This window comes from Lolium rigidum, chromosome 2, assembly GCF_022539505.1.
Source record: "Lolium rigidum isolate FL_2022 chromosome 2, APGP_CSIRO_Lrig_0.1, whole genome shotgun sequence".
NCBI lineage: Eukaryota > Viridiplantae > Streptophyta > Magnoliopsida > Poales > Poaceae > Lolium > Lolium rigidum.
In genome coordinates, this window is record NC_061509.1 from 65,255,971 (window position 1) to 65,266,914 (window position 10,944).

General features: G+C 46.0%; 1 protein-coding gene across 1 annotated transcript; it reads right to left on the minus strand.

The window, feature by feature from the left end:
• Window positions 1-814: 814 nt before the first annotated feature.
• Window positions 815-9,538, minus strand: LOC124691858 (putative multidrug resistance protein). Its single transcript, XM_047225136.1, has 6 exons — window positions 9,130-9,538; window positions 8,956-9,010; window positions 8,222-8,858; window positions 7,586-8,126; window positions 2,453-3,340; window positions 815-2,373 (listed from the first exon to the last, which is right to left on the minus strand). The coding sequence occupies exons 1-6, from the start codon at window positions 9,373-9,375 to the stop codon at window positions 1,003-1,005; spliced, it is 3,738 nt and encodes a 1,245-aa protein (XP_047081092.1). The 5' UTR covers window positions 9,376-9,538; the 3' UTR covers window positions 815-1,002.
• Window positions 9,539-10,944: the final 1,406 nt, after the last annotated feature.

A 10,944-nucleotide genomic window follows, 5' to 3' on the forward strand; every position in this document is an offset into this window, starting at 1 on the left:
CCCCACCCGCGACGCCGCACCGCATTGCCCGCGCCCGAGCCCGAGCCGCTCTTCTTCGACGTGGACGACGCCCGGCGGTCTCTCCGGCGCCATCCCAAGAGTCCGTTCCACCTCGCTCCCTCCAGGTGAATCATACTGATACCACCACCATTCCACCAAGTCTAAATACGAGTTGAATCTGCTAATGTTGGACGATAGAGTTATCAGATGCTCGTCGAAGGGTTCAGATTCTTAGCTCGGAGGAACCTCGAATTAAAACTGCCTTGATTAGTCATGAGTTTCGTACCCCCTCCCTCAGTTTCAACTTTCAAGTGTTGGTGTCAGGCATGAATATGCGACTGTCGACCAGTGCCACAAATATTGCTCAACTCTTAACATTTGGCTTTGATATACTAACTAATTCTGTGGAATTCCTCGAATTTAAACTGCCTTGATTAGTCATGATGATCTCTTACTACTCTATTTAGTTTCAAGTGTTTGCATCAGACATAAATATGACTCTTAACTACTGCCACATAGACTACTGAATTTTGCACATTGTGATACTAATGTACAGTAGAAAAATTCAGTTGAGATATAGTCAATCCACTGCTCCACTCCTGCAAACAAACTTTTAACATACTTGACAAAAAGGATCTCTGGTCCATTCTTGCATTTATAGTCAATCCACTGCTCCGTTGAGATATACTAGTACTTTTGTTAAATTTGTGATGTGTATCTCATGCTGGTACTATGACTTCAGATAAATAGGTGACAGCAGAATAAATAGACATACAACCCGATATACAGCTTATCTCTCTCTCTCTTTTTTTTAAACTTCGCACCACTACAATACATATCCAGCAGTTACATGAAAAAACGACAAGCTTGGTACGCTTCTTTGTACTGACAGAACAACGGGAGGAAAAATAACCCATTGTTGCAGAAAATTTCAGTGATCTGGTCATCGTCCTTGCTTGCAGTTCTAATTTGAAAACGAGTGCTATATTCTCATCCAAATACTCAGTTCTGGTTGCCTCCTTGTTGCATACTAACCAAGCTATAATATGTTCCGGAGAGACCCTTTGACATGAGGGATGAGTGTGTGCCCTTCTCCACAACAATTCCTCTGTCCAGCACAGTGATCAGGTCACAGTTTTGGATTGTGCTGAGCCTGTGTGCCACCACCACGCTTGTCCTGCCGACCATCACTCGCTCCAGTGCCTCCTGTACCACCTTCTCTGACTGGCTGTCCAGCGCACTTGTAGCCTCATCCAGTAGCAAGATAGCTGGGTTCTTCAGGATGGCACGGGCAATTGCGATGCGCTGCTTCTGCCCTCCTGACAGCTGAACACCTCTCTCACCACACGATGTGTCATATCCATCCTTGAGGTTGCTGATGAAGTCATGTGCATTGGCGGACCTTGCTGCATTCTCAATTTCTGCCTCACTTGCTGCTTCTGTCCCATACACAATGTTTTCCTTGATCGTGCCTGCAAATAGAGTTGGCTCCTGGCTGACCAGTCCAATGTGCTGTCGCAGGGCTCGAAGATTATATGTTTTGATATCCCTTCCATCAATCTTTACCATTCCCCTAAGTGGGTCGTAGAACCGCTCTATAAGCCCGATAATGGTTGACTTGCCTGAGCCACTTTGCCCAACCAGGGCTGTGGACTTGCCTGGTTGAATGCTTAATGAGAATCCTTTGAAGATGATCACATCTGGCCTTGACGGGTATGCAAAGTCGACTCCTCTGATCTCCACCTCACCTTTGATCTTCTCTGGCTTGTGTCCCTCGGGGCTGTCAGGGTCAATTTCTGTTACCCGGTCAAGAACAGCAAACACTGAAGCAATTGCATCAGCACCCTTAGCTAGGTCTGTTGTCATGGCACCTGCATCAGCAATCACACGCCCTGTGCTTACTAGAATAAAGAAGGTCTGGAAGAGTGCCTTGGCAGTAATGTGGTGCTCAGCTATGAGCCTGCCACCAAACCAGAAGTCAAGCGCCCATGTGCATACCATCAGGCTCATGGAAGTGCCGAGGCCAAGGCCCGCAATCCACGACTGCCGGATACTTTCCTTTCTTGGTCCATTCTGTGCTTGGTTGAAGAGGCCTAAGATGCGGCCCTGCGACGAGAAGGCCGTGATGGTACGGAGATTGGAGACAGCCTCAGAAGCTAGCTTGCTACTTTCAGATTGTGCCTGTATTGATTTCTTAGACATGCTCTTGAGTAAGACACGGCGAGCATAAAAGCAGACAATGATGAGAGGCTGCACTGCTATCATGACAAGGGCCAGGCGCCAGGCAATGACCAGACCCATGGTGCAAGCAATAAGCACTGCAGAAACTGTCTGGATCACCAGCGCCATTCGGTCACCCACTAGAGACCTCACCTACAACAACAAAAATTATGCTAGGTTAGATAAATTTCCATTGAAGTATCAATGCACTTGTTTTTTGTTTGGTACTTACAACATTGGCTTCCTTGGCAAGCTGTGAGCATATGGCACCACTGGAGTTCTCATCACGGTCGAACCAACCAATCTCAAAAGTGAGGATTTTTTTGAGCATCTGTTCCCTGACCCTCTTGGTGAGGTATTCTCCCATGATACCAAAGTTGTAGTGCTGTCCAATATTGATCAAGAATGAGAGCACTGCAAGAGCGACGAAGATGAGTGCATAAGCCCTTGTTTTATCCCTGATTTCATCATGATCTGTCAAGAAGTAGACTGAGATCATGCTTCCCAGAGCGTATGCATAAGCAGGCTGGATGCCTCCAAACACAATTGCACTCAAGCTTCCCATAAGCGCCTGCCTCCACTCTGGTGCATTGAGCATAAGCAGCCTTCTGAAGGATGGCAGAGGAAGCTTTGGCTCCTCAGAGTTTCCAACATCACCTGCATCACCTAATGACCGGGCCGAGCTTGACCTGCTGACCGCAGAGAATCTCCTGCTCATGCTGTGGCTGCTGGACTGCCCCACAGCGGAAGTACTACCAGTTCCACTGACCTGATCAGCCTCTTTTGATTCTCTAGTCTGCTGAAGGCGAACAAGAGACGAGTAGAGGCCATTCTCATCGGCGATGAGCTCATCATGGGAGCCCAGCTCCTTGACCTCGCCGTATTGCATGACAGCAATCATGTCAGCATTGCGGATGGTGGAGAGGCGATGTGCAACCACAATAGTCGTACGGCCCACGGAGGCCAGGTCAAGCGCCTCCTGTACAACACGTTCTGACTCAGTGTCCAGTGCGCTGGTGGCTTCATCAAGGAGGAGGATCTTGGGTGACTTCAGAATTGCTCTGGCAATAGCAATCCTCTGCTTCTGTCCTCCAGACATTTGGACACCACGCTCACCCACCTGTTTTTATTCCAGATATGGTTAATACGGTCATACAATACTATCAGAGTATGAACCACAACTTTGTTCACATGGAGGATAGGAAAAGATCAACATCGTAAGACGAACTAGTTTCTTGATGAGCTAACTGTAACCCTCTGTAATTTCTTGCAACAAATACATCGAATCCAAGTTTCATTGCGAAGAAGACACATAATTAGCTAAAGTTTCTTTTCCATACTTCTGTATGTACAACTCCCCTTTCCACTTCAAAACTGCATTTTCTCATTGGAAGAATATACAGAAATGTCCGTGATACTTATGCAAAACTGATATGTATGTTGCAGTCTGTTAGTTGTCACACTGCTAGACCAGTATCCTCCACTGATTATAAACATCTAGTGTTTCCATTTCAACTTTGAACCTAGCTTATCTTAAACATCTAGCTAAGCATTGCAATGTGGGATTTCAAATTCATACATGCATATAAATTTACCGTTTTCTCATACTGTGCCTAGAAAAAAGATCACTGAAACTGTCAATGGCAATCAGAAGTTCTGTGTTGCCTGGAAGAAAGCAGCAATCTTAGTTGATAAGTGAAGTATTGGCAGGAAGTCGTTTTTTTCAAGACCTAGAGACACTTGGAAGCATCAGCATCCGAGGGTCATAGCCATGTCCTTTAAAGGGTGAAATCATGTTTGTTGTATCAATGTTTCAGTTTGCTAATTGATTTTCTCAAGTAATTATTCTACCCTGTGATGTGAATCGATCATGGACAATGATCCTAACTGAAAGATGATAAGATTACCATCTGTAAAGGTAAGACAGGTTTTACCGAAAGATTTCCTCATCTTCGTGTGACCTTTCCATTATCGATGCGCAGTATTTACAAATAGATAACAACACTTTTATCATTCTCATACGGATATGATTTACCCTCTCGGACTCTAAATCACATCTCTCACATAAAACCGTGCTCTGATACTCATGTTCCTATTTGTATAATATTTCATTAATTTTATGATTCGCAGAACTAACTTATCCCATCTTTCCATGTTAGTTTATTCATGGACGGGAATAGTCTTTCACGAGTGCAAAGAATGGTCAAATCTGTAGCAAACTAAGATGTTACGGTAAGCGTCCTGAAAGCCACTACTCTTGTTTATTCTGTATTGACAATTGACACGAATATATAGTTACGGAACTAGCTACATTATTAGCATCATTCTGACCATTTAGCTTTGTCTTGCAGATTTGACATCTTGTTTTCCTTTAGTATGCCAAACATGCAGCTAGCCATTATATTGGTCATGAGTTGATAATATGATATCTACTCAAGCTTATTCCCCGCAATAACACCATGAAAAATCTGACTTCTGAAAATTATTGACAAAATATGGCCTTTTTTAACACGATATTTGCGTGATGTGTGCATTAGTTAGACATGATCCTGCAAGCTTGTTCTATTATTAAATGTATGGTGTAGTTAGTTTGTTCTGTGGGTACAGTGGCAAAGCTAAGCTGTCTATTATTTTCATCGGACACTTCACTGTGATCTTTTCTACTTGAACAGGGGGAATGTAAGTTCAGTTAAATGTATATGAACTGGTAGGTACTCAACATGAAGGGTATTTTGAGTGCCTATCAGATCATTATGCCGCTGGTATGCCCACATCAAAAACTAGCGTGTCCTAATTTTTGTGCCCCACGCCCCCACAGCCACGGCAGGTTTGCACGCAGCAGAAATTATAGTGGTGGGGTTCTGTCCATGAATGAACTTTTCAGGTTTACATGCATGCCACTAGAGTTTGAATCATCAGGGGGATTTCTCATTATTAGCTGGGGGGCTGCATCTTGAAGAAGTCATATGTTGGAGCAGCATGGCAGACGGAAAAGTCACATCTTCTCCCTTTTAACGACTTAGTGACTTTGAAACGCAATAGTTTACAGTGGCCGGTGGCAACAGTCCAGGTTAATGATGCTTCTCTGAATCGTTTTGATTTTGTGCTGATTAAAGTTAACTTTTGGAAGCAGTCATGCCACGACACGTACACACGCACACAGGCACTTCGTTCTGTCAGATCTCTGCCTACCATATTGCTGTCAGAAAAGAATTTAGTGCATGAGAGGACCTGGGTGAAATCCTGATTGCTGGGAAAGTTGGAACACCATAACTGTTGGCTGGCAAACCTTTTCTTGTTACTAGATTTGCAAAAAGCCTCCCAGCTGCTTGCCGCCAGTGCCCACCGACCATGTAGGCACACACCCTGAGTGGTGGGCCAACTAATCTCCCTTTTCCACCTGGATCACCACTCTATGTCCTAGTCCCCGCCATCAGCCATTTTCCAAACTCCAAAGGGAGTGCTTTGAAGTGTCGTACCATCACTACTTGAACCGAATCGTGGTGAAGTGGTGTTCTAGCAGCTTTAGAAGTAATAGTACTGCCACTTTAAGCTAACAGGGAAATAAATTGAAGTTAAGAGAGCATTGCCTATATTGTTATGGATTTAACTTCAGACCTTAGCTTATATAATTCATCTAATCCATCACTGCTGCTTTGTGTAACTCATGTTGTCATGTAGTATATCTTGAAAGGCATCTCGTACAATATTCTTTCGGTAAGCGAAAACGACTGAAACCATCCTAATGTACCAATTTCTTTCCCAAAAGTGGACAGATATTTGTGTGGCAGGTACATTGGAGAAGAACTAAGTGGGGAGGAACTAATATGCTGAACTGGTGGCAAGAATGGTTACACCACGCACCACAAGGCGACCACTCATTCATTGCGGAGGAATGTGCCACAATATCAGATGTTTTAATCATGGTAAATCATCGTCTGAAGTTTTTTTTTGTTGGGTTTTTTATGATTTCTTGTTGTCACTTGTTAGGCCCTTAAAAGCTTCCATTACCTGATTGGGTGGTATTTCTGTTCAGGCGTCGATATGTTAATGAGCTTTACTTTTACTTTCTTTAAATATTCTCTTTTGTTCCCAGATGGTGTGGTAGTAAATGGTATCCTTCGATATTAATATATTCCCTTTATCGAAAAGATGGTGTGGTAGTTTACACTACCTGGTTGGGTGTTAAAATTTATATATGTGCATCTCCAGTTTTAGGATTCTTAAGGGTGCTCCTAAGATACACACAAGATGCACTTCTTACACTGTAAATCTTCATCCAAACACCTACATTTCTACGCAATGATGTGCTACTTTAATCGTGAGGATCACTTTCATTCTGTTGAATTTTTTGAAGAGAGTCCCCGAGTTTGGAGAACCTGGTGCAAGAACGGCAACACTCAATGGGACTGGATGGCTGCTGGTTTTCCACTAAATCCCTGTAGGAATGCTTAGTTTATGACCTTTTCTGTGATGGCATGATATTGAGCGTGGTTCGGTATGACTGTCAGTAGTACAATATTTTTCAGCAGGGTCAACATAATTGAGGTGTGGCACTTTCTGGGATTGGCAACACAAGACGGTCAGCTCAGCTCTCCCTGAATCCCCAGATTGCATGAGGGCTTTTCTTTTGAGAGGCAAAGACCCATGTTCTCTGCCAGTGGGTATGCGGCTAGATGGATCAATTAACTAGTGCTGGTGACTACACTAAAAACAAAGGGTGCTGCTTCCGAAAATCAATCAGAACTGCCTGAAGAATCCCCGGTAAAAGGAGGCACAACTAGAAGCGTAAAAGGAGCATTTTGGAATGATTCCAAGGCCACATGCAGCGGCTGCATACCAATCCTATTCTATAAACAAGGAGGAGAGCTTCCTGGGGACATGTTGGTTTCGGTTTAGTTATTCTGCTACTTTGGGCTAGGTTGTGGTTGCTATACTTAACTATGAAAGTACCTTTAGGGAAAATCTTATTCCTTGTCTTCTTTTCTAATTCGAGTAAGATTTTTCTCAGTATACAACTATATACATGAACGTCCATGTCAGTGCAAAGTGGAGCTTCCATTTTTCAGAAATGGTTCTCCGGAATTTACATTGTTGCTTTGCCTTTAGAATCTGTAGCCATAATTATGGTTTAGAAACTATCTGAATCATATTCCTTTTACTAGTAATTGATTGGTTCTGGCTTTTGACTTTTGAGAAAATATATACAGAGGGCTTTGTCACTACATTTTTGTGTGACGCCGTACTGAACCGAACATAAGTTTCGCATTCCGGAACAAGAACAAGAAACGAAGACGACTGCGACTTGCAAAGGTAAAAGAAAAATAGTACTCCAGCTACCTAGGGGATTCGAGTAATTAGTTACCTGCGTGTCGTAGCCCTGGGGCAGCTGCGAGATGAAGTTGTGCGCGTTGGCGGCCTTGGCGGCGGCGGTGACCTCCTCCGGCGTGGCGTCCTCCTTGCCGAACAGTATGTTCTCCATGATCGACGTGGCGAACAGCGCCGGCTCCTGGCTGACCAGCCCCATCTGCGCGCGCAGCCACTTGAGCCGCAGCCGCCGGATGTCCACGCCGTCCAGCGCCACCTCCCCCGCCGACGGGTCGTAGAACCTCTCCAGCAGCGCCACCACCGTCGACTTGCCGGACCCGCTGCTTCCCACCAGCGCCGCGGTGCGCCCCGCCGGCACGCGCAGGCTGAAACTTGTGAAGATGGGGCTCTCCGGCCGCGACGGGTAGCAGAACTCCACGTTCTTGAATTCCACATCGCCGGCCACGTTGGCTAGTTCCTCTCCGGCATCGCTCGCGGAGTCGATCTTGGGCACCCGCCGGATCACCTCCAGGACCCTCTCTCCCGCCGCGCTCGCCTCCGAGAAGTACTTGAGGTTGGACAGTCCCGACCCCAGCGCCCTGCATGTCACGCACGATTCGTCGTCAATGGCGGCGCGCTCGCGCGGCGAGAAGGTGTATATATCAAGTATGCATGAGCTAGAAATTAAACGTACAGGCCTCCGACGACGATGGCGGCGGAGACGGCGAAGACGGTGCCGCCCTTGTAGCCGTGGTACATGACGAGGCGGCTGCCGTACCACACGTTGAATGCCCAGATGGCGAAGGTGATGCCGTTGCTGCCGATGGCGACGCCCTTGGCGAGGCCCTGCTTGATGCCCAGCCTCGCCGACTCCTCGAGCGCGGCCGAGAACCGCGCCAGGGTGTCCCGCTCCGCCGCGAACGAGTACACGGTGCGCACCGACGACACGGCCTGCTCGGCGATGGCGCCGGGGCGGGAGTACTGCTCCCTGATCCGGCGCGCGAGGCCGATGAGGATGCGGCCGTAGGTGAATCCCGGGATGATGAGGAGCAGGATGGATGGGAGGGACACCAGCGTGAGGCGCCAGAGGAGCGCGAAGCCGACGGCGTAGGCGCCCAGGAACATGGCGGTGTTCATCACGAAGTTGGGGACCTTCTCGCTCAGCACGTCCTGGACGACGAGGCTGTCGTTGGAGACGCTGGCGATCACCTCGGCGGTGGAGCCGACCTTGAGGTCGAAGTACTCCACGTCCTGCCGGAGCACCGCCGCCAGGTACCGCGCGCGCATCCGCGACGCCTGCCGCTCCGCCGTCCGCGCCCAGCAGTACCCCTCTGTAAATACACATCGTATGTACCTACTGTCATGTCTAGCTTCAACATTGCACGTACTACGCCATTGCTGGCATTCAGATTGTGTAGTCTTGCTTACCTAGGAACGCCATGATCCAGCAGCCCAGCGCCAAGAAGACGAGGTTCCTCGCGTTCTGATCGAGAGTGGATCATTCAACGCACAAGAGAATGACAAGAAGTTAATTACTCTTGCATACGTTACAGACTAAACAATGGGGTACAAATGTGGAATTCTTGTGTTGTGGATGCGTACCTCGTTGATCTTGGAGCTGAACTCCTGGAGGAGGTCGGCCGCGCTGCCGCCGAGGTCATTGAAGATGCGGCTGGTGATGAAAAGCATCACAGGCATCGACAGGCCGTCGCCGACGGCGCCCACCAGGCCCAGCGCCATCAGCACCACGTCCACCGCGTCCGCGTGCATGAACACCGACCTGAAGGACGACCCGACCGCCGCCTTCGCCGGGCCATCCTTCTTGGCGTCTGCCGTTGCGCCACCCATGTCTCCGGCTAACGACGCGTCCTCGCCAGCGCCTGCTAAGGTAGTTATAGTGCAGAAGCTCGCGCGCGGCCAAGCTTGCTTCCAGGAGCTGTGACAGTTGTTATGTTTACTCGATCTATACTCTATAATCCGGCCTCCTTTTCAGGCCTGTTTGGGTGGTAGACTCTGACTTCTCTTCTAGTTTGCGAGATAGGTTGGACTTATATATCCTCTAAGAGATCTAAGCTCCCAGGGTTGTGAGCCGCTGGGAGCGATCGGCATGTCGTTATCGTGGACCCTACTGCAGACAATTTAGCGATCCGTGCATGCCCGAGCAAGCAAGCCATTGCCGTTTGCTACTTCGAGGTAATTGCTTTTGCTATCTCCACCACTTCGGGGCTATAGCTATCAATCGATGAAAGTAAACGCAGTTGATGTACCCACTTCATCTTTATTTCCATGGTGTACATATATTTTGTGGTTCAATTTTCACCATCAATTTGACAAATAAAATATCTTCTTTTGCTAGTTCTATGTCAACCGAGAATTAAGTCGGTTTTAGGTCGATCGATTTCGACTCTAGCACATTTAGATTCATATGAGAATTGCACATGAGTGTTTAACTGCAAGTGGGTGTGCAATTGCGCATCTTTTTCGTAAGTTGCACATGAACATCGCATGAAATTTGGTAGCCAAGAATTAAGTTTGTGCTAGGACGACTAAGAACTAGCAGCGTCCATAAAATATATACGTATTATTTGCTACAAATTAATGCCATAAATTTATTATTTGAAAAACTTTCCAAAGGTATTATTTATATGGCACATGTCTCATGAATTTTTATTGATCGTATTGAAATTCAAAGTTAAATCAAGGATGTCATGTACTTCCACCATCCTTAAGTAAGTGTGATTTTACTTAAGTCCCAAAAATTGAACTTTGACCAATTTTATTGAAAATATTAACAACATGTATGACATCACAACAGTATAATATGAAACTACATTTAAAGATGGATCTAATGATACTAAATTGGTGCCATAAATGTTTTTACTTTTTCCCATAAGTTTTTTCAAACTTTACAATATTTGACTTAAGATATTTTCTAGAAATACACTTACCCAAAGACGGAGGAAGTACATTAGCTAGAGGGAGTAACAGCTTTAGGACTGGTAACTGCCTTTGGCGTCCCATGCTTAGCTCCTTATTATTATCGGTAAAAAGAATAACTTAATGCAAGAAAAAAAGTACAACACGTTAAGTACTAAAAGTGTAATTGGTGACACATGCAAAAGTAATTGTAGATAGGTAATTATAAATCTCCATATTTCTTGCCTTTGTGTTGGTTACACTTCAAAAACACTACTTTATCAGCCGTTTTAGAAATGTTAACGATAGGATACGGTTTTGATTCAGTTAGCTAAGTATAGAAATTTCCCTATCCTGTATTCAAGGGATTGTGATCCTACCTTGCCGTGTAGTGTACTCCTTCTGTTGTATATATAAAGAGAGGAGAACCCCGATCGGGGTCATTACGGCCAAACACTATCTACTAGAAATACCAAATCTGAATGATTTTGCTCTAGGTGC

Coding starts and splice junctions, on each gene's coding strand:
- LOC124691858 (XM_047225136.1), bottom strand. CDS start 9,375: ATGGGTGGCGCAACGGCAGACGCCAAGAAGGATGGCCCGGCGAAGGCG. Junction 9,011..9,129: donor TCAGCTCCAAGATCAACGAG/GTACGCATCCAC, acceptor ACTCTCGATCAG/AACGCGAGGAACCTCGTCTT. Junction 8,859..8,955: donor CTGGATCATGGCGTTCCTAG/GTAAGCAAGACT, acceptor GTGTATTTACAG/AGGGGTACTGCTGGGCGCGG.